General features: G+C 42.6%; 1 protein-coding gene across 11 annotated transcripts in view; it reads right to left on the bottom strand.

Annotated features, from left to right (window-relative positions):
* kif1b (kinesin family member 1B) overlaps positions 1-24,495 on the bottom strand; it is a 100,080-nt gene that overhangs the window by 40,416 nt on the left and 35,169 nt on the right. For 5 of the 11 annotated variants that reach the window (XM_045207121.1, XM_045207127.1, XM_041846329.2 and 2 more), the window contains 9 exons: positions 23,684-23,725; positions 20,145-20,356; positions 17,592-17,671; positions 15,377-15,452; positions 12,281-12,360; positions 11,578-11,684; positions 11,038-11,121; positions 10,592-10,784; positions 10,179-10,251 (listed from right to left, as the gene is read on the bottom strand). In XM_045207121.1, the coding sequence (XP_045063056.1) occupies positions 10,179-10,251; positions 10,592-10,784; positions 11,038-11,121; positions 11,578-11,684; positions 12,281-12,360; positions 15,377-15,452; positions 17,592-17,671; positions 20,145-20,356; positions 23,684-23,725 (947 nt within the window). Of the gene's footprint in view, positions 1-3,365; positions 7,805-10,178; positions 10,252-10,591; positions 10,785-11,037; positions 11,122-11,577; positions 11,685-12,280; positions 12,361-15,376; positions 15,453-17,591; positions 17,672-20,144; positions 20,357-23,683; positions 23,726-24,495 lie in introns of those variants that run through there. The other 6 variants (XM_045207125.1, XM_045207126.1, XM_045207129.1 and 3 more) reach the window with 3 other exon arrangements.

Here is a 24,495-nt window from a genome sequence, read left to right as displayed (position 1 = left end):
CAGGGTCCAGACAGGGCTTGGTGCATCGCGGGAGGATTGCCGATCCAGGCCCAGACGTCAGCCCCTCTCCAGGTTCGGGGTCTCCCACACCAGGGTCCAGACAGGGCTTGGTGCATCGTGGGAGGAAGGAGAGGGGAAGCATCGCGCCGAGGTCCAGACCAGACCAGGGGCGCAACAGGGAGAAGCATCGCGCCGAGGTCCAGACCAGATCAGGGGCGCAACGGGGAGGCTGAGAGGAAGAGGTCGTCACGCCCGGAGCCGGATCCGCCTTGTCTCTGATTGGGGATCATCCTTAAGTAGCCTGTTTGCCTACCTTTGTTGTGGGATCTTGTTCCTGTGTTAGGCTTGTATTGTGTATAGCCTTGGACTTCACATTACGTTGGTTTGTTGTTTTGTTTTTGTGTTTATTATAAATAAACATGTTCACATCGCACGCTGCACCTTGGTCTGACCCGTCTCTCAACGATCGTGACAGGGGGATTGGAAATTATGCAGACAATTACACTGATGGAAGCCACAATCTGCAATATTAAAAGCTGAACTACCCCCCCAAAAAATTAAGTATTACGATACTGGTATCGTCCCACCCCTACTATTTATTTATTTAACTAGGCAAGTCAGTTAAGAAACAAATTCTTATTTACAATGACGGCCTACTATATAAGGAATAGGGTGCCATTTAGGTCTCAAAGACTCTTTATCCATGTTGAGTCCACCTATACAAAGACAAAAAACGTCTCTCAAATTAAATAAGAAGTTGAAATTAATTTTTTTTTTAACAGGAATCTACTCTTATTTGCATGTACTGTATCACATTCACTCATATATTGCAGGTATGATATGCTTGGATTTCATATGAAAGATCAGACTTCAATCTAATTCATAACAGCTTTTTATATACACCATCTGTCAAGCTCTTCAGTATGTCAAGATGGAAATGTGGTGATAGTATGTTCAAAGTATTTCATCACATAGAAATGATTAAAGTGAAAAACCTGTCTACATTTCTCACTTCCATTAACATCTGGAAAGAGGTACATTTCTTAAAGTTCGAAGCAAAAATTACTATGCTCTAATATAAAGAATGAACTTTCTTCAGGAAAAGCTTTTTTGAATATCACCATTTCACAGACTGCACCTACTTGCTGTATTTTGTAAAAACAAACCAAAAAAACACTTTTGTGATTATAGCGGAGAATGGCTAACAAATAATAAACGAATTATGAAGACAATGTGCAGTCCTTTGTGTGATGTATCATGCTATGTAATTCGAATTCCAAACATAAACCAGTCTTTTTTTATCAGCCTTCATCAATTCAAGTACTGGAGCCTCAACGGTGTCTGCATAAACCATGACTACTCTACTCTTACAGTACATCAATTTAGTGAGTTAAGATACCAGTTGTTGATTTATTTGGCGTAAGCTACGTCCAAACAGTAGCCTGTGTGAGTTCTGGGTCAATAAACCGTTTCATTCAATAACTGGAGAACTGTTGTGGACATTCTTTCATTTATGAAAAACTAAATGTTTTTCTGATACTCGAAAACACAAACAAGATTGAACTTACAGTATATGGTCATAAAGAACGTGCTTTATGTAACAGTAACCACGTTTCCATCCAGTTTTTATGCGAGTGAAGTCATACGGAACAAAATAAAATCACGACAGCTGTCATGGAAACAATTTTATAAATGCCGACAGATCATTTGTTCGTTCAACATCGTGTGATCCTTTTGTGTCGGTAAAATTCATTTTGTGAGAAATGGCGGTGGAAACGCCTTTAAGCACAAATATTGATATAACAACCATCATATCGGTGTAAACTTGGAGTCACGCTATGATATGGTGTGTGGTCCTCCCACTACGACTCCGGAAACCATGCAGTTTATTACATGCTTACCACACCGCACGCGTCGCAAAATAAATGTATACATACATGTTATTCAATCACTGCACCCACACTGCTCACGCGCGTCTGCGTGGCCAGGCGCTAAAATAAAACTTGGTTCTATTTGTGAGGCTCAACGCGCTGCAAGTCCTGCCTCTCCCATCTCCTCATTGGTTTTTAGGAGCATCTACCCACGTGGGTGATTGAAAGATGAACTGAGGCCTATGCTCCAGTCCAGTTGGTTGTGGTAATGCACCATAAAGTTGGTTGCCAACCGCCATATAAAGTCCAAAGAAGAAGAAGCCTGAAGGAGGAGAAATACTTGAAAAACTTTTACCGTTTTATCTGTGGATTAATTGTTGGAGTAGAGGACCTTGTGAATTTCAGGTAAAATAACAACCCAATGTTTATATCCCAGGACAAATTAGCTAGCAACAGCAAGCTAGCTAGCTAAAATGCCATAAATGTTTAATGCTTTTCGACCTGTCCCCAAATTAATATAATTGGTTCAGAGTTTATTTTGATATTTCAACATGCGTGTCCTGATCGCGTCTGGTGTGGGGGGCCAAAATAAACTTGCGCGCGATGGCGGACGCACGCGTGCACGGTGATCTTGGTGCTTCTTTCCAATAAATATTGAGGGTTTTATTCTGGTGACATGATTTAATTAATTATGCCATTTAGCAGACGCTTTTATCCAAAGCGACTTACAGTCATGTGTGCATACATTTTTTTTAACGTATGGGTGGTCCCGGGGATCGAACCCACTACCTTGGCGTTACAAGCGCCGTGCTCTACCAGCTGAGCTACAGAGGACCACATGATGATAGATGCTTGACTATCGTTTGACAAATACAAATATTATCCATAATAATCTCATCATGTAGACTAGCCTACCTGGCCGCACAGACTACCCACACTGTATCTGCGAGCTGTTGGCTAGAGCGCACGTCCCAAGATGCTATTTAACGCAACAGTTTGCGACAAAACTATCAGCTGAAAATGCGATGGAAACACATTGAACTTAGATTTTCATTCGGTACATGTAAATTAAGCGAAAAAGTACATTTTGTGTGCACTACGTAATCACGCACTGATTTTTATCAGCAACAAGTCAGTTTGGTGGAAACACACCACTGGTGGAAAAAAATGCATATTTCCTTTTTGCTGATTTTAGAATATTCACATGAGAATCTGTCGCTAATTGTATGGAAACCTAGCTAGTGTGTGGATGACAACATAAGGCTGTTTGTTTTCAACAGTATGACTGTTTTCCTCAGCAATTTCAATCCATACTTAATAGTATGGTGATACTGAGTATCATGAGATCCCTCCCTTAGATCTTATTTAATGTACAACCAAATGTTCAATATCAATTCACACGAGGCGGCATGGCCTTCGAGAATTTTTCGATTTTTTTGGGAAAACCAGTAAGATGAACTTCAGTAAACAAGTTGAACACCAAGCATCCATAACTGCATTTGGAACATTTTATTTCAGTCATAATTTTAAAATAGATCTCCAGCAACACAAACGTATGCATTATATCCTTGATAAACCTGTGAACAATGAAGTTCCAATATTTAAGTACTAGCCTTTTATGAGGCAACAACTTGATACACAGCCATATTGGAGGCACTTCATATTCAGATAGTAGACTAACAACACTGACCAGACACTAATATATATATTTCAAATGAACAATATAGCTGTACATTGTTCATTTCATTGACTAAGTTTCCAGCTCTCCTGGTAATATTTTGAGATGCTGTCAGCACTGGATGCATGCGTTAAATAACATTATTTATTGGAGCACTGACTTGAAGGCATGCGAAGATAGTCATAGAAGCAAGAGCACTTTTTAATGGAAAGAAAGTAAACAGTTGAAGAAAATGTCCTATAGATTTTTGCCATTTGGTTTGCGTTACACATAAAGGCAGAGTAAATACTATTTTGAGAACTTTATATTATTCTGTTATCTACAGTTATCAATAACATACTGTAGCTCAGATATGCCAATGCATATCACAAATCATCCTGAATTAAATGTTTGCTTTAAAGAAAGCCATTTAGAGATAGGCCTAGACGAAGGCCATTGCATGGGAAATCATAAGGTTCTCTTCAGGCATAGGCAGCGATGTAAGCTATTAAGGTATAGGAGATAAGAATACTTAACTCACTCAGAAGTGAAGAGAGTCGACTAACAGCATCAGTGGCAAACTCACGAGGAAATAACTTTCTCATTTGAAGTCTGTCAACAGCATTTACACAGTGTAATTGATAGAGAGAAATGCATGGTATCAGATAAATTGTTTGAGGGCGGTGTTCTAATCGCTAAACTAATCCTTAAGAATGAATGTGTGGGAAACCGAACAAGATGTGTACGTATTGCATTCTTTACAGATGGAAATGTCATTCAATGTGTCATGTATTTACAACGGCAAAATGTACTGCACATTAAGTAGAAAGTGAGATTTACAAACTTACTAGCCCACAATTTATGAAATCACATGTTAGAGTCAAATCCAATTTGACATGGATGCTTCTCCTGAAATATGCAATATGCAAAGACTTTAATTCTTTGTGTTTCTTCCGAGTTTGAGGGTGAGTCTTTTGAAACCATGGTAACCCTCGGTTGGACATCCTATCCCTAAGAAGCTGCGTTTTGTGGGTCTGAGTCACTGAACCAGAGATAAATAAATGGGGATCTGTCCCAAATGGCACCCTATTCCCTACATAGTGCACTACTTTTGACCAGACCCCTATGGTCAAAAGTAGTGCACTATGGAGGGAATAGGGTGCCCTTTGGGACGCTTTAGTACTGTACATAGAACACATCCCCGTGTGAAAAGCAAGACCCTAGCTTTTAAGCTCAATGTGTGGCAGTTTGTCTTAACAAAAGGCTGTTCCGATAGATATCATTAAATCAACATCTACATTTCGAACAATCAAGTAAAAAAAAAAAACTGTGCTTAAGACAGATCTCTGTCCATATTCTCTCACTTTTCTGTAATACGATTGAGAGTACAACTTCTTCATGAATTAAGTGCAATTGAGTTTTGTAAATACAATGTACGGTGGCAGTCGCATATCTTAAGTAAAAATACTTGTTTCCTTTCATTTACACTAACTATGAAGACAAGAGAGGCTTACATTGTTTTACTCATGGTGGCCAAAAGGAATAAGGCATTGTTTCTCCAATTTCGTTAATTTGGTATGCTTTCTGTAGGCAAGTGTTAAAACTGAATCAAAAAGTGGAAGGGAGACAGAGCCAATGAAGGTCTTTGATGCCAGATTGTAAATGCAGAGCAATGTTAATGACATGTTAGTGAATCATTAAGGCACTTCTCGTCTTTGATTCCATTCTATCAGTCGCCATTCATTTTCAAAAGGCAGTCAAGTGTTGGTGGTGCACAGTAAATTAATTCACAATGAATGCATCATCTACTTTACATACAGATTACATTGTATTACACAGTCACTTTGATATGTAGCTTAATTAGCTGCTAACTTCCATATCGATAATAACAACAGGTCAATATAAAAACCTTTAAAATGTGACATGGTAAATTATGATAGAACGCTGTTACTGTCCCAAAATTATATAACAAACATTGTAAATGTACACTTGGCAGATCTGGTTAGTGTACCAAATTAAATAAAGGGTGAGAATATTTAATGTTATTTTTCCTGGAGTTGGGTTTCATAAGGTAGAGAGTAAATACTGTATGACTGTAAATGTTGGGCACTTTGTAGACACCAAGGTAAAGGGTCTGAACTAAGTCATTTAGAAACAACCCTGTTTGCCCTAGTCGAGGGTTAATCTCTATAATAGCTAAAATAACATTCATGATAAACTAAAAATGGCAAACAGTGTAAAACGCAGATGAAAATAATTTGTCTGAACAAATAAAAAATGTATGACGATTTCTCATCTCTTTAAAAAGGACGACACAAAAAGTCCCATTATCTTGTGTTGGCTTTGATTCCTTATGACAGCTCTCCCCATTTGCATATGTTGAAATAGCAACCAGTGCAGCACAACTGATACAGGAGGAAGGGCATAGATAGATTATGCTCTTGAAATGGTCAATTGTGCTTTCATAATACACATACCATTGAAATTTGGATCAACCAACAACACACCGTTGAAGTGCAAAAAGAGTCACAGTTCTAGCTGTTTGTCTCACTGTGGACAATTATTCGGAGCTGTTGTGATCTGTAATGTGTTTGTCTACTAAAGTACAGAAATCCTCATCACCGCTAGCCCCCTCTCACACTGCCGTCTCTTGGCTAGCCTTCAGATCCTTCAGATTAGGGGCAGACATTTGCCTGCGCATTCGAGGTGGTGCCTGAAAATTGCTTTGATGGTTGGCTTGGTCAGTTTGGGGATATTTCTGGTAACTAGTGAAGTTGGTGTTAGCGCCATAGGGCATGCTGTTGTAGTGGCAGGGCTGTTGGTGGTATGGTTGGGGCGGTTGGGCCTGTTGGTTTTGGTAGTGGTGCCGGGGTTGGTAGAAGGCCTGCTGCTGCTGCTTCCTGCTCTTATCAGAGTACTGCAGGGACTCCATGGAGCCGGAGGATCGGCGGTCCATGGAACCATAGTTTCGGCGGTCCATAGAACCAGAATTTCGGTGGTGGTTGAAGGAGTTGCTGCGGCTTCGTTCATGGGGCTGCTGATGGTGGTTTCTATGGCTTTGTCTCTGGCCCTGGCTTTGGCTTTGGCCTTGGCTTGGGCCCTGCTCCAGGTCTTTGCATCTGCGTGGATGCGGGGAGGGGCTCGGCTGTGTTGGGTAGGTGGCTTGAATAACAGGGGTCGCCATTCTCTCTCCGGGCTCTCCCCCCTCCTCAGCTAGCCCCTGGCCTCCCCCCTCCTCTTCGAAGGCCTCTTTGGGCACCTTCAGCTCGATGACCCGCTCGTCAGTGATGATGATGTGGGTGCCAGGACTCCAGGAGTTGCGGTGCGTGGGGTTGCTTCGGAACGGGAAGCGGAGTTTGCGGTCCTCCGGCGGGATGAAGCGGTGGGGGCCGCTCTGCCGGCGGAGCTGCTTGGTGATCTCCTGCTGCTGGAGACTCTTCAGGCGCACCTGCTCCTGCCGCATCCAGCGCATGTGGCCCCGGCGGAGGGTGGAGTCGTCACCCGCAGTCTGGGCAGTTTGCAGTTCGCCCTCCTCCCCTTCGGCCTGCACCAAGAGTCGGCCCTCCCGAGGACTAGGGGTTCTGGGGGCGCTAGCAGGGGGGCTGTTGGTAGGCGGGCTGGAGGTCTGACCCTCTAGGGTGATGAGTGGCAGGACCTTCTCCATCTTGACCATCTTGTTCCTGAGGGCACGGATTTCCACATCCTTCATGTTGTTCTGCTTCTTCACCTCGTGCAGAATGTCCTCCAGCTTGTCAATGTGCACCTTGAGGTCATCCATGGGGTCGGCCACCACTCCTGCTCCCCCTCCCCCTCTTCCCCCATCGCCGTTTGTGAGAACATCCTCGATGCGTTCGTCGCCTACCCCGACCGTGTCCCACACGTCCCTGGCCACTGCCCGCCACGAGTCCCGCTCATTGGGGTCCTTCTTGCCGTAGGCGGCGCACAGCTCCTTCATCTTGACGATGGCCAGGGCCTCGATCTCCTGGCGTGTGTGGCGGAAGTCGTTGAGGGCCACCTCGTAGCAGATCTCCTTCACTGCCTGGATCTTCAGGTCGGAGACGGTGACCCACTTGGCGTCCTTGGTGATGCGTCGGTGCTGGGGAACCTGGTACATTTTCACAGGCTCCCGACGCTTCCCACTGCTGGGCAAGCCACACTTTCTGACTATGGACTGCAGCTTGCTAGGAGGCAGCTTTTCCCTCAGGGAGGTGATCAGTCTCCAGCTTTCCTCACAAGACCTCTTATCTGAGTCATCGCCACTATCAGAGTCGCCATCCTTGAAAAAACAAAAACAGGAAACAAACCAAAGAGGTTCCCAACAAAATGGAGAAATTAAAATGGGAAATCAAAAAGAGGAAGGATGGCTTTTAAAAAAAGGAATGATACAAGTATGAATATGCAACATGGGAACTTCTATTGCCACGGGATGTTCTTGGGTAGGATTTAAATTGAAATAATTACTCATTTTTTACATCTGCATATGTTTTTCTAACCATTTTCAGTGTACTTTTTGGTCAGAATAAAAACAAAACCTCAAACTTTCGCATACATCATAATTCTACAAGATGTATGACAAATTGAGGAGGACATGCACTTTCCATGCCCAGAAAAATAAGTCTAGGAAGAAATCATTCATCAAATTCTGGGACAAACCAGCTTAAACAAAAACCTAATACTGACAGTGGCTTCCATTGACTTTCTTTTTATAGTTCTAAGCCCTTGGTTTGCGCATTGGTTCTGGCCTCAGGCTAGTGAGTGAATTCAGAAGATTCCTATAAAATTGTGCTCTTTAGTGTAAAATGATATGGATTTATATAATGTTTTGCTTATTTCTTGGTTGTAACTTTCCTGTCTCTATCATATACATGTTCTAGTATTGGAAGAATACTATTTTGCAGATGTTACCATCAGGAGTAACCACTGTGGAGCGCTTTCATATTTTGAAATGGGGAGATATTTTATTACAATTTCTTTCTAAAACATTTTACCTAGTAAATGTACGATCAGGTAGGCCAATATCATTCCCAATGTTGCATATTGATATTAAAAGTAAACGTAAAGCATGACTATCATGATTAGACACAGAATATGAACAGAAAAAGGGGGACAGGTGTTGATCTGATTTGTTGTGTATTATTTCCTCTTCATAATTGACGATTTGGGCACTTGAAAGCGGGATCCCAAACATGCTACAAAGGCATGCAAAAAAAGGCAGCCAAATTTTGGTAGCCTTTCCCCATTCGAAGTCCACGAGAAAGAAGATTTAGAGTTGGTTTTAGAGTTGCTCTAGTGTTAGCAGTGGGTGAGAGGACAAAAGTAGTCTTGCAGTTTTATTGGAAAGCCAGTAGAGAGAATAGGCAGAAAAGTGAGGTTAAGTGTTAATGCATCCACTTCACGGAAGACGTTAGTTGGAAGAAAATGCAGTTTCTCATTTTGGTAGACAAAGTACATTACAGATCACAACCAGAGAGAACAGGAAGTTGATGACTGTTTCTGCGACTAGATCAGAGACATTGGTTGGAAATAGGTGTACAAATACGTGTGTATGCAGTAGGAGTCTGAATATCATACGTTTGTAGTTATGCTCATCAAACCACCAGAGAATTAAAGCATTTTTAGTGATTCGTTGATTAAAACCTGAGCACTGATAATTCAGTTGAGTTATGTCCTCAGTGTGCTTTACAAAGGCACAGGTGAGGCCAGCATAAGGAAGTGACAAAAGAAGTCAATGAGAAACCACATTGTCGCTAGCCTTCAAAAAGTACTACAGCAGGACTCTTGGTTATCACAATGCATTGTACATATCAGCAACTGCATTGAAGAGCATAGAAACTCAAGACAAAACAGCAAAACACTAGAATAGAAGTCTAAACCAAGACATTCCACAGTAGCCACATCGTTGACCAGCTTAACTGTACATCTCTGCAACTTAGCCTGGGAACGGAAGTGAAGAAAACATGCTACAAAACATGAACCATGCAAAAGCAATAAAGTGTTATCAAAGCTAGATCACTGGCAAGTGTACTGTAATTTTGTTGAGCCAATGATGAGTCAGTACTTTATTAATTCAATTCATTTGAATTGAGGTAATAATAAAACAATTACATTATTTTTTTTAAATTATGTTTTGCAAGGTTCAGTTCAAATCTAGAAGACACAAGAAGAGTGAAAATAAGGATTTGGAACGGGGAAAAATGCTTTACAAAATAATTCTCTCTGAATCAAATTGCTTCAGCAAGTTGGTCGAAATCAGTAGTCAAGGGGCAAAGGCTTGCTCTACCCTATCTCAGACCAGATAGTGGATTCACACTCCCATGCAAGAGGAACAGACATGCTAAGTAAAAGTAAGTGCTTCTCTCTCTCACACACACACACAATAGAAGTGTCTCAAAAGTGTCAGCACAGAGTGAGAAATTAGTGCTAGTCAGACTTCAACAGAGCAAGCAGGACAAAACTAGCTATCAAAATGAACTATCCGCAAAGTTATTATAGGAAAACCATGCTTTAACTTTGTATCCTGCAGCACATTTTGGCTCAACACAAAAACTAAACTATAAGGTATTTTGTGTCCCCCCCAAAAAAAAACTGAATTAAGCTACAGGTTACAGAGGCTATAGAAAAGTTAAGTTGCTAAAAGTTTCAAGGCTTACCAGTCTCTGCTGTTCCAGAAGTTGGTCCGCCTCCTCTTTCTCCTTTTTGTACAAGATCTCCATCTCAGTCAATCTAGAATGAATTAAAACACAAAATAAATCCTATTGTATACAGAATTAAAAGTAATTCAAAAACATGCATAGCCATTGAATGAAGTATAGGCCTCAAACACACTCCCACAAGGTCATGGTGGGACTAGTCTAAGCTAGCCACCTCTCAAAGTCCCCCCTTTAAAGCCACAATCCTGAGTCTGTGTTTCAGCCCAATGGCAGCTCTGCCACGTGGTTTGGTACAAATCTAAGGGATGGGGCTAGCTAGGGAAATGTACTCACTCAAATTCGTAGACTAAGCTATGGATGCCAGGTTTGACAGTCCATGAGATCAACATGACTGTATTCGGTCCTGTACATACCTTTTCTCCATCTCCTGCTTCATGTCGATGCCCTGCTTCTCCAGCAGCTCTCTCTGGGCAAAGGTCCAGTCCACCGGCTCTACTGGGGTCTCTGCTGTTGGGGTCTCCTTCTCCTTCTCCTCCTTCTCGGCCCTCGCCTGCTCCGGATGGTTGAACCGAAACACGTGGTTCTTCCCCATGATGATGCGGTTTCCTGTGACGAGGGCATGCGCAAGGTCGAAACAAAACAGGCATTGAGCTCAAAAGTCAAGCTGTAAGAGATTCAGGAATTCCTGTGTCATTGAATAGCAATTCAAATAAACGTTGACACCTTCTCCAGTCTTATTTCTATCAGTTGAGAAGATGTCAATGAGAAGATCCTTCACTTTACTTGCGAATGAAAAGAGAACATTCCTGAAAATGCTTCATGAAATACAACTGCATCTGCAGGGGTGGGGAATACACACCTGAGCGAAGCTGCACTGAAGCTCCAACTCTCTTGCCGTTGACATAGGTCTCCGATCCCTCACAAGGCACCAGCAGGACAACCACTGAAGACAAAAAAACACATCAATACAGCGAACAGTATTAATCCCTATACCAACAAATATGAATAATGCTTCTAATATGAATGCCTTACTCTGCCCAAATTCAATACAGATACAACACCAGACAAATGAGGTACAGATTATAGGTACAGTATATTGAGTGGCATATTGACAGTGGCATTAGTTGGGCCTGGTCAGGAAATGGCGGCTTCTTCCTTACAAGGTGCTTCAGTGATCCAGGGTGTCATTTATTTATTTATTTTTGCAGACATCCATTTGTAAACATACACAAGTATAATTTGCCAGAACAATTTACTGAAACTGAGGTGTAATGTCCGTCCTCTGGCCACCAACATTTTCTAAACCTCCTCATGCATCCACAGTTTAGCCCATGCAGACACTTGGCAGCACAACGCTTCACTGATTTACAGTGACAAAGCCCCACATGGTTTCTCTCACCGTCTCCATTGGTGTTCCTCTCGCTGCGGAAGATGCAGTGCTCCTCTTTGATGTGGGCTCCGCTCAGAACGATGTCCTGCCGTCTCTCTGTGTCCGCCTGGCCCACCCTGCAGGCACAAGTGAGGGAGGACATTTTGTGAGTGAGTGCCAGAGTGGGTGGCCATTTTAACTAGCAAGTGACAACCCAAGGCTACAGCTTTTTTGTTGTTGTTGCTTATAACAGGGTTTTACCTCTTCTGAGGTGCTTCGTGTCGTTTCATCTAGGCTCCTGTTGTTCATTATTGTCACCTCAGGTACTGAGGTAACTTAATACTTTATAGGAAGACTACTGTGTGGGAAAGGAGAGCCAGAGGAGGTAATTGACTTGACTTGAGACAATAAAATACGCTGGTGATCAAAGGCAGATGACATGCCACCTTTCCCCAACTTTAAAAGCCCTTCAGGCTGGATACAGGAACAAAAACAGGAAAAGTGAGATGTTTCAGAGAACTAAAAAACCCTTGATGAAAATGTTTTGCAGTAGCTTCTAAACAGCATTCCACTGTGAAGCTCTGGCTCCGGGGTGAAGTTTCTCCTATGTACAGATCTAGGATCAGCTTCCCCTCCCAAATCCTTACCTTAAACATTAATGGGGAAAATGCAAAAGTGACCCAAGATCAGTGTCTATGGGGCAACTTCTCCCAACTGTGTTCTGCTGAGTTACCTTGTGATTCCGTCTTTGATGTAATACAGCAGACATTCTGACATCAATGGGTCCTCGTTCAGGTTGACCAGGTGAGGGGTCTAGTGAGACGGAGATTTGAGTGGAGTTCAAGAGTAAGACACTGTTCACATACAGTACTTGCACCAGTAATACGTATGTGAAATACATGTCAATGATATGCATAGACATAAAACAGAAAAATTCAGGAAATCACATTTAAATATACCTATGAAGCATGATTGAGACAAATTAATTAACTAATACCCCTTCATGAAAGTGGAATGAAAAAGGTCATGTCAATAACATCCTCACGAGGTCTAAAGTCTAGTTTCACAATAGACACCAGACCTGGGCTCAAAATAGTTTTTTTCTTCTTCTTTCAAATACTTTTTAAGCGTTTGGCTTGTGCCTGCCTGGAATGCCGGATGGGAGGGATTTGCACTTTTGGGCCTAGTCCATTGCTTCCATTGCGCCAGGCAAGCTCAATCAAGTGTAGTTATTGAGCTTGCTTTTGAAAGAAAACTACTACTATTTGAACCTTTGTCTGATAGACACCACTAGAAACACATCAATGCTACAGTAAGTATCACTGAGCCACCAACCTTCTTGGGGGAAAATACCCCATTAGCAAGCAAGTCAGCATACAAGGCCTCACAAGGCCTCTCTACGAAAAGCTAACCAATGGAGAGGCAGCAGGTGAAAATGAGAGAAAGTGGACGGAGGAGGAAAAGAATGAGTGAAATGAAAGAATATGCAAAACAAAACAAAACTCCTAGCAGTGAAGGAGGGTTTAAAGTCCTACGAGAAGGGGGAGCTTCAAAGTCATAATTTTCGGATATCAAATACATTTGCTTCAATAGACAGACAGTCACGTTCGATACAGCCAACGTGGCAGAGATGACTAATCTAATCTCCCTCTCGATCGTGACTCCACTGACGAGAGCACTTGTTGTTCTTTTCATTCGTGCCTTGTGATTGGTGCCTGCCTGTGCGGGGGAGATGGGTGTAGGAAGGAGAAAGGGAGAGGGAGGAGTGCAGAGGTGTACAGACAGATTCTTCACCCACTACTCAATAAGCCCCGTCTGTCTCTATAGCGTCTATCGGTCTGGGGATCTGACGGAATGAGTGAGGCCTGGACGACAATTTAGTCCTCTTCACAGAGGATGTGGATAGGGCTGTAATTTCAACATCGAGCTACAACAGCAGTAATCTGAAAAGCTAGATCACAATGTCAGTCAGGCACAGGGGCCTTCCCCATGCAAAGAGCTACTACACTGAATGGACCTTCTCATGTTAAGGCTGTGGCTGTATGAGCACCTACAGCATAGACCATCTATGGGGATCTAAAATGGGACCGTGTATTGTATCACAGTCAATGGGCACATAATGGAATTCTGGTCATTCTTGATCATTCTGCATCACTGTAAAGCCATTTCTTTGTGATGTGAAACATTGCAGATAGAAATGGAATGAAAAGAGCCAACCATTCCCTATTCTACATGACTCACGACAGAATCATAACTGTTCTATACAATACATTTCTACCTGAATGTTCTACAACCTCCTAAACAGACCCCTGATACTGTATGACAGCTGCCAGTAAACTCTACTAGCAATCCTATGGCCACAGAGAGCACTATTCTAGAAAGCGGTTTTCAAGGTTATAATACAAATACATTGCCTGCAGTGTAGCTCAATAAATAATACTTCTCTTCAATTAAATCATGCTACAATACAATAGCAGTACATCTGTGATCTTGCTGAGGAGGATACAAGGCCACAGTAATAATAACAATAATAATAATAATAATAATAATAATAATATGCCATTTAGCAGAAAAAGCGTCATTTTGATTAATTACTAAGCTCTACAATATGCTAAACCTGGGTCACTCTCTACGGGGTCTGTCTGGGGCTATCATTTGCATTATCTAGCGGGGGAGTGGTAGAAATCAATATGTAGATTTGATTTCACAAACCTGTTTAGTTGAAAAACAATCAAAGTCCTCGTCAAACAAGGACTTGGGCCTTTCAGGGCCCATCTAAACATTACCATATGGAGGAAGCAGATAAGAAGGGAATGGAAAAAAGAGAATGAAAATAAAGGAATGGATAGAATAGCAAGTGAGAGCTGAGGGATTGCTCCGGTAAGAAATTACACACACAAATGGAAAGAAGCAACAATGAGGTCACTGAGGATGGAAATGGACATTTAGACCATGGGAAAACAGTAGTGTAGTACGAGACAGTGGCCGTGTTCGAACACCCATACTTGCGTTCTAAATAGTAGGCCATTTATATATGCGAAAATTGAAAGTTTAATACTATGTTAAATTTCGAAACTCAGGTATGCTTTAAATGCCAGGATGTTATACTCTTTTCGGCCTTTCATCTAGTAGAATTCGCTGCATACTTTTGAGGAAGAGAACAGTCTTTCCACACTCACGTGTGTGACAACAGCTGATAATCAGCTGATAATGAGATAAGGGGATGCGCTGTACCCAAATGAACAAATAGCGGGAATCAACGCAATTACGCTTTAAATTACGCATTCTCAGGATTGGTGAGCCTAGTATGTTTATTTGTTGCTTACTGCATTCATTTTTACTAAACAGTACGCTCTAAATAGTATGTATTACGATTAGTACACAGTATGTAGTTGTAGTAAGTAGTAGGCAAGACCGATTTCGGACACGCCAGTGTGTAAAATGGGAAATGGGAATCCCTATCCTGAAATGTCTAACAGGTCTGCTGCTGGGTTGGGGTCAATTCCATTTCAATTCCAGTCAATTCAGAAAGTAAACTAAATTCAACATTTTTGTAATTGAAAAACATGGAAAATAATTGGAATTTCAGTACACTTCCTGAAATAACTGGAATTGACCCTGCCTGCTACACTAGACAAACTTTTGCAGAGCGCGAGACGCCCCCATTGATTTCAATGAAACATAGAAATAGAACTCTGGTTCTATTTTTAAGAATTCGTCTCAAACCAAGAACACTAGATAGAGTGGCTCACGCTCTGCTCACGCTGGTGTAGCAGGTAAAAAAACCTACTGCTTTTGTGACGCCCCGGTATGGCACATATCCGTTTACCTTTTTAGGAGAGAAGACCCCGAGAGTGCCGCCATCCTCACGGATAGCCACGCCCATCTCAGCCAGCAGGGCTTCCCTAGAGGAGAGAGTAGAGGGTGATGTTAGAAACATGTCCATGTTACATTGGTGGTGGGGCTGGTTACATTCGTTACAGTAGAATCTGAACCGGAAACGTTATCACCATGCAATAAATTGTTGCTAGTCATTTAAAATTGGTGTTACTTTAAGAGATAGAAACAGTCAACATCTGTACAATACAGACAGAATGCGGCACTTGCAGGAAGATACATAATGATCACACAATACATACAGAAATATAGGAATGTGTATTGGGTATGTCCACAGTATAGGTCATTAAGTGTTTGGGTGCTAGTGTTCATCTTTACCATGATATGCTTTGTGAAAGCGTTCTGTCAGCTAAAGTTCCCACGCAATGAAATACAAACCAAACAATTGGCTGGCAAACAATTGTCTCCTCCTGACATACAGTGCAGTCGGAAAATATTCAGACTCCTTGACTTTTTCCACATTTTATTACGTTACAGCCTTATTCTAAAACAGATGAAATTGTTTTTTTTTCATCAATCTACACACAATACCCCATAATGACAAAGCAAAAACAGGTTATATAAAAAAAACGGAAATATCACATTTACATAAGTATTCAGACCCTTCACTCAGTACTTTGTTAAAGCACCTTTGACAGCAATTACAGCCTTGAGTCTTCTTGGGTATGATGTATTTGGGGAGTTTCTCCCATTCTTCTCTGCAGATCCTCTCAAGCGCTGTCAGGTTGGATGGGGAGTGTCACTGCACAGCTATTTTCAGGTCTCTCCAGAGATGTTCGATCGGGTTCAAGTCCAGGCTTTGGCTGGGCCACTCAAGGACATTCAGAGACTTGTCCCGAAGCCACTCCTGCTTTGTCTTGGCTGTGTGCTTAGGGTTGTTGTCCTGTTGGAAGGTGAACCTTCGCCCCATTCTGAGGTCCTGAGCGCTCTGGAGCAGGTTTTCATCAAGGATCTCTGTACTTTGCTCTGTTCATCTTTCCCTCGATCCTGACTTGTCTCCCAGTCCCTGCCGCTGAAAAACATCCCCACAGCATGATGCTGCCACCACCATGCTTCACCGTAGGGATGGTGCCAGGTTTCCTCCAGACATGACGCTTGGCATTCAGGCCAAAGAGTTCAATCTTGGTTTAATCAGACCAGAGAATCTTGTTTCTCATGGTCTGAGAGTCCTTTAGGTGCCTTTTGGCAAACTCCAAGCGGGCTGTCATGTGCCTTTTACTGAGGAGCAGCTTCCGTCTGGCCACTCTACCATAAAGGCCTGATTGGTGGAGCGCTGCAGAGATGGTTGTCCTTCTGGAAGGTTCTCCCATCTCCACAGAGGAACTCTGGAGCTCTGTCAGAGTGACCATCGGGTTCTTGGTTACCTCCCTGACCAAGGCCCTTCTCCCCCGATTGCTCAGTTTGGCCGGGCGGCCAGCTCCAGGAAGAGTCTTGGTGGTTCCAAACTTCTTCCATTTAAAAATGTTGGAGGCCACTGTGTTCTTGGGACCTTCAATGCTGCAGAAATGTTTTGGTACCCTTCCCCAGATCTGTGCCTCAACACGATCCTGTCTCAGAGCTCTATGGACAATTCCTTCGACCTCATGGCTTGGTTTTTGCTCTGACATGCACTGTCAACTGTGGGACCTTATATAGACAGGTTTGTGCCTTTCCAAATCATGTCCAATCAATTTAAATTTACCATAGGTAAAGTTGTAGAAACATCTCAAGGATGATCAATGGAAACAGGATGCACCTGAGCTCAATTTCGAGTCTCATAACAAAGGGTCTGAATACTTATGTAAATAAAGTATTTATGTTTTTATTGCGGAATACTTTCCGAATGCACTGTAGTGGATGAGCATTTAAAAAATATATATATTCTGTCTTGCTTCCTGTCCCTTAAACATGCTTCTCTATTTTAGAAAGAAGGAAAGAAATAAAGAAAGAAAGGAAAGAAAGAAAGAAAGCACATTGAAAGGAGAGTGTGACAGATGGTTAAGGTCAAAGGGAGACGGAGAGGTTAGTAAAGTGAGAGGGGCGACAGACAGAAAAGGCACATTTCAGAAGAAGGGAGGAGAATCGGGACACAGCCTTTCACTGAAAGTGTCCCATTTGAAAGGACAGACGAACAAAAAGGCATCCTGGGGCTTTGACCCTCCACTGACCTCTCCATTCGTATAGCCTCGGTCTTCCGAAGCTTCTCCTCCCAGGTCTCATTGAGCTCAGCAATGATTTTCTCTGATTCCTGAGGACAGATTGGGGAGTGGCAAGAAAAATAATACATTTAGCATACTGTTATTATTTGGTTCACCTAATATGATAAAATCACCTCTTTATCAGGTTCTATATCCTGAAGAACTTTAAGTATTTTTGGTTTAACAAATCTTTATTCAGCTACTTTAGATACGTTTCTTTCCTCCTCAGTGTTCAAAGTAATAATGAACAAGACGCTACACAGGCCTACCTTTGCTAAGTAGATTATGTGACTGAAACAGCATGGGCACAAGCATGACAAAAAAGTTCCAACCCCTTTATCAACTTGCTGTTATTTTCATGATTTTTTAAAATTCTGAATGCATAATTGGTGGTTTACGCTGTGGTGCTTTGCAACAAGGGGCTAGCACAGGGCTGCAATGCCTAGCTATCAATATACTGTTGGGCTAGCTTTGCAATAGCTTGTAATATCCTACACTGTTTAACTCGCACAAAAACTTATGGTGAGAATATCAAGTCTTAACTGGGGGTTAAGTCAAAACACCCAAAACCTGGGAATGTCATGTGCTCCCTAGTCCTGCCATTGTGTTAATCACTCATTGTTCATCCCAACTATCACCACTGGCTTGCTCACGACCATCTGGCTCTCAAAGCAGGAAGTATGGCCATTGGCCAATAAATTCAACTCCATCCTTTGTAAAGGGTAAACACCCCTACCATCTGTTGTTCTGGACAGAAACTGTCCCCTGGTTCAAATTAAAAAGTCCATGGCTGCATCCCAAATGGCACCCTATTCCCTAAGAGTGCACTAGTTTTGACCAGGGCCCAGAGGGCTCTGATCAAAGGTAGTGCACTAAAAGGAATAGGGTGTCATTTGGGACGCATATACAGCCTACGGAGATTCAGCAGATTATGTGCATCTTTTACAAAGTGTTTTGTTTGAGGGAGGCACATGAAATCAGCTAAATATATTCAGTTACACAATGCTTATGATAGATGAATCTCCCAAAGACACACGGCAACACTAAGTACTATTATCAGTTGAATGTCAGACTAGGAGCAGATAGATAGGATCCTGATGACCAATTTATTTCATGTGAGCACGCAGTGTGCTTTCAGGATATTTTCTGACGCTTTTTACGCTTATTGGCCACCAAGACTAGATCTATTTTGGTCCCATTTCCTCCCCATCTGCGTCGGCGCCCGACGTCATTGGATGACAGACTGGCACCACGGTAGCCATGGAAACTGCAGCTCGTAATGGCTGCATGTTGCCATCCTATGTGCTCCCTCATCAGCAGCTAACGAGGGTGAGAGAGGGAAAGCCAAGGGACAGATATAAAAGAACAGCTGAAGACTGATAGCGTGAGAGGAAGATATTAGTAAGAGGGCAGCTTTCACAAAAGGGCCTTGACATCAAATGGACTGAGATCCATTTGTTGTTTAACAAAATTGCTGCACTTTTCCAAGATGAGTTTTCACACTATAATGTTCTATCCCTCCATTTTTTTATCCATGCATGTTTCTTAAATCTTCAGAGGGCTTCCATTTCAGAAAACAGACTAAGAGCATGGGGTGAATTCTCGACTTTCTATCTTTTCACTTAAAATTCAGGAAAAGATAGGGACTATATTGGTTTTGTTCCACTGTTTATGTCCTTACATAGTTTAGGGGTCTCATCCATTTCAATGATGTTTAATTATGGAATTTAACGTAAAAAGTTGTCTTTTTGACTTTAAAAACTACACTGAACAAAAATTTAAAACGCAACATGTAAAGTGTTGGTCCCATGTTTCATGAGCTGACAAAGATCCCAGAAATGTTCCATACGCACAAAAAAGCTTATTTCTCTCAAATTTTGTGCACAAATTTGTTTACATCCCTGTTAGTGAGCATTTCTCATTTGACAAGATAATCCATCCACTTGACAGGCGTGGCATATCAAGAAGCTGATTTAAACAGCATGATCATTACACAGGTGGACCTTGTGCTGAGGACAACAAAATGCCACTAAAATGTGAGTTTTGTCACACAGATGTCTCAAGTTTTGAGGGAGCATACAATTGGCATGCTGACTGCAGGAATGTCCACCAGAGCTGTTGCCAGAGAATTGAATGTTCATTTCTCTAACATAAGCCGCCTCCAACATCGTTTTAGAGAATTGGCAGTACATCCAACCGGCCTCACAACCACAGCCATTGAAGAGGTGGGACAACATGCCACAGGCCACAATCAACAGCCTGGCAAATAGTGGTCACACCAGATACTGACTGGTTTTCTGTTCCACGCCCCTACCTTTTCTTATTTTTAGGTATCTGTGACCAACAGATGCATATTTGTATTCCCAGTCATGTGAAATCCATAGATTAGGACTAATTTATTTATTTAAATTGACTGATTTCCTTACATGAACTGTAACTCAGTAAAATCTTTGAAATTGTTGCATGTTGCGTTTATATTTTTGTTCAGTGTAGCTAGTGCTGGGGTAGGGAGGTATACTGTACCTTGAGTCTCTCGATGGCCTCTTCCCCTCCCGGGGTGGACATGATGCGCTCCTGGATACTGGTGACCGACTGCGGGCCAACTAGGCTGCAGAGCGAGCCAGAGGACGGCGAGGCTGTCAGGGAGCCAATAGGGGCTGTGGAGAAATGGCCAGGGCGTTGGTTCTCTGAGGCTAGCAAGTATCTATGCTTATTGTTGTGTATGTCTTTCAGGTCTGAGTCAACAAGAGGAGAGAGGGGCAGGGTCCCAGGAAAGGGAGGAGGGTCACAAAATGACAGAAAAAGGAGAATATGGGGAAGAGGGAGAGAAGGACAAAGAGGAGGAAAGACCAGTGTAAGACACACATTGCACGTCAAAGGATGAAGACAGACAACCAGCACAATGGTCAGTTACACAGAGCAGCAGTTTTCTCCCCAGGTGGTTAAAAAGTTAAAGGACGTTGTTTTGTCAATCGATGTATATGTTGAAATTGGTAAACCATTCCATTCAACGTCTCGCAAAATGACTAAATCGAATTGTTCACTATGTTTGATGGCCACCATTTTTATTTATTTTGCTTGACATTATTTTGTCTGAGAATTTGCAGGATTTATAAATCTTAAAGGACACACATTATTGTGGCCAATGAACAGATCCCTCCATCTATCATTACAATTGGGAATTGAACTTGAACTGGCAATACGCTTTTCAAATGCACCTACTAACTTCAATCAGTGACAGATCAGTGGCCCTCCTGTAGCCCAGTTGGTAGAGCGCTTGCAACGCGAGGGATGTGGGTTCAATTCCCACGGGGGGCCAGTATGAAAAATGTATGCACTCACTAACTGTAAGTCGCTCTGGATAAGAGCGTCTGCTAAATAAAAAAATTAATAAAAATGTAACAAAAAAAAGACAAGAAACTATATTATGTCGTTATGGTAATGTATTGCACCTAAACAGAACCTTTTTTTCTTAAATTCCAAAATATATACTGGTGTGAAAACTGCTAACATGTACCAACTGAGGAGGGGGTTATAGGCAGCCAGAGGGCCAGGGAGGAGGAGGAGGAGGAAGGGGGGTGGGGGGGTGACGGTGTGGAAGTGATATAGATGGAGACACGCTGCCAAAGTTCAGACTGCAGTGCAGTGAGAGTCTCTTCAACTTACCCCACCACACAAGAACAAGTGAAAACCCACCCGCACACACTGACTGAGCCACCTGTCTAAATGTCAACCAGCCCTTCTCTACAAAATGGCCTCAAGGGCGTTTCAGATGACTGCCCTCTAAACCTCACAGGAAGACAGACTGAAATCTCCACATATTGACTAAAAATGGAATTTGGTAAAAATGGCCACTGAGCAGCAGAGGATAACCTTCTATTTCCTTATCCTCCCATGCAGCCAATTTTTACAATGTCATATAATACAGATAATCTGGAGCACATACATTTAATATTTTTTTACCGGAGCGTATGATGGCAATGTGGAGCAGCCAAAGGACAGGGAAGAGGGGGAAAGGGTAGGGAGTTTGGGGAATACAGCTAAAAGAAAGCATATGCTAGCTACAAGAGGACTGAATTCTGTCGAAACACAGCAAACATCTAGATAACACATATCTAAATCGGCTACATAGAAATGAGAGAGCATGCACCTTTCCTCCTGTAGCTCAAAGCTTCAATTTGAGAACTTAGTAGTATTCTAATGTCTTGAACATTGTCACCTGCAATGGATAATTAGTAAAACAACACAAGCTTCATCGGCAAGAAAAAAAAAAAAGAGGTTTTCAAAGATGGGTTAAGGACCCAAAGGGTAAGGTAAGTAATGATGTGGGTGGGGGGGAAAGACAAGTTATTATAAGATGGCATTAGAAGTTAAAGCGTCAACGATATTGTCTAGTGCCTTTGTTGGGATATACACCACATGACCAAAAGTATGTGGACACATGCAAAATCATGGCCATTAATATGGAGTTGGTCCTCCCTATGCTGCTACAACAGCCTCCACTCTTCTGGGAAGGCTTTCCACTAGATGTTGGAACATTGCTGCGGGGACTTGCTTCCATTCAGCCACAAGCACTAGTGAGGTCGGGCACTGATGTTGGGCGATTATGCCTGGCTAGCAGTCGGTGTTCCAATCAGTGGAGGCTACTGAAGGGAGGACGGCTCATAATAACGGCTGGAATGATCAATGGAATGGTATCAAACACATCAAAGACGTGGTTTCCATGTGTTCGATACCATTCCATTGACTCCATTCCAGCCATTATTATGAGCCGTCCTCCCCTCAGCAGCCTCCACTGGTTCCAATTCAACCCAAAGGTGTTTGATGGGGGTTGAGGTCAGGGCTCTGTGCAGGCCAGTCAAGTTCTTCCACACCGATCTCGACAAACCATTTCTGTATGGACCTCTGTGCATGGTGGCATTGTCATGCTGAAACAGGAAAGGGCCTTCCCCAAACTGTTGCCACAAAGTTGGAAGCACAGAATTGTCTAGAATGTCATTGTATGCTGTAGCATTATGATTTCCCTTCACTGGAACTAAGGGGCCTAGCCAGAACCATGAAAAACAGCCCCAGACCATTATTCCTCCACCACCAAACTTTACAGTTGGCACTATGCATTGGAGCAGGTAGCGTTCTCCTGGCATCCGCCAAACCCAGATTTGTCCGTCGGACTGCCAGATGGTGAAGCGTGATTCATCACTCCAGAGAACGCGTTTCCACTGCGCCAGAGTCCAATGGCGGCGAGCTTTACACCACTCCAGCCGACGCTTGGCATTGCGCATGGTGATCTTAGGCTTCTGTGCAGCTGCTCGGCCATGGAAACCCATTTCATGAAGCGCCCGACAAACAGTTATTGTGCTGACGTTGCTTCCAGAGGCAGTTCTGTGAGCTTGTGTGGCCTACCACTTTGCGGCTGAGCCGTTGTTGCTCCTAGACCTTTCCATAACAGCACTTACAGTTGACCGGGGCAGCTCTAACAGGGCAGAAATTTGACGAACTGACTTGTTGGAAAGGTGGCATCCTATGACGGTGCCATGTTGAAAGTCACTGAGCTCTTCAGTACGGGCCATTCGACTGCCAATGTTTGTCTATGGAGATTGCATGGCGGTGTGCTCGATATTATACACCTGTCAGCAACGGGTGTGGCTGAAATAGCTGAATCCACTCATTTGAAGTGGTGTCCACATACTGTTGTCCATGTAGTGTACCTCCGGATTACATAAGACATGTAGGCTACAATTTTGGAATAACTTGAAGGGGTGTCCACATACTTTCGTGTGTATTTGGATTTAATAATTCTGCCTCACCTCCATCATTCAAAACAAATTGCAAGCACAAAAGCATGCTAACCTAGTGGCATTCTAACCCTTCCCGAATAGCATGAAACCCTTGCACGTCTGAGAATCCGTACATTTAGGCTTAGCATCTTTTGCATTTACATGCAAAACCAGGAGGGTTGTTTTCAGGAAAAGGGTGGGTGCAACAGCAATGGTTAGCTATCAGTAGTAAAAGGGGCGAGAGCGAGTGAGGTCGAGAGTGAACCCCACCACAAATATACACACATTTGCTTCCACTTCCAGGGCAATCATCCCCCATAGGCTCAACTGAGGGGAAGCAGGAAGAAGATAAGGGTCAGAGGTGAGACTAGTAGATTAAATTGACTGGGAGGCAAAGGTTACAGACATTTCTGACTGGTCAGAAGGAAATGGGACAGCTTGATGAGGATGAGATGACATGCCATTGAACATGCAGTAAACACTAAATGGTGGATTATTCATTACGTCACACATTAATTAATGAGATTACGTGTTATGTCTCTAATTAATCTAATAACCACCATCTATCTATGTATGTGTAGCTAATGTAATATGAACATAAACCATTGCCATAAACTACCATCTATGATGCATGTTTTGGGGATTTAGCATGTATCAATAAAATGTGTTCATGAATATCTTAACTTCAAGAAATAAATATCTAACATATTGTGTGGTTATTTTAGCAAAAACAATAATCATGCCTTGTCATATTAGAGATAAAACAATGACACAACAGATATGATTTCAATATCATGCTACATCTAGTTTGGCATGTAGAGAACAGGCAGTAGTACGGGTAACACAACGGATACATAGATGATGAATTAGAGAAAGGAGATCAGAGTGAAGAGAGAGAGGGGATGTTGCCAGCTTGTGTTGGACCACTAAGAACAAGGCTACGTCCCATTAGTCTCTCCTTCCTTCTGAAGTGTGTATTCGTTCACTACTCCCCACACATTTTAAAGCATTGGACTGGTTTAGAAAGACTTCCCATGTATATAGTCATTTCCTTTCAAATCCATGAAGGGAAGTGAACAAGTGCATACTTCGGGAGA

This window comes from Coregonus clupeaformis, chromosome 24 (assembly GCF_020615455.1).
Source record: "Coregonus clupeaformis isolate EN_2021a chromosome 24, ASM2061545v1, whole genome shotgun sequence".
Lineage (NCBI taxonomy): Eukaryota > Metazoa > Chordata > Actinopteri > Salmoniformes > Salmonidae > Coregonus > Coregonus clupeaformis.
Note: the sequence above shows the minus strand (reverse complement) of the source record. Positions and strands in the feature narration are given on the sequence as shown.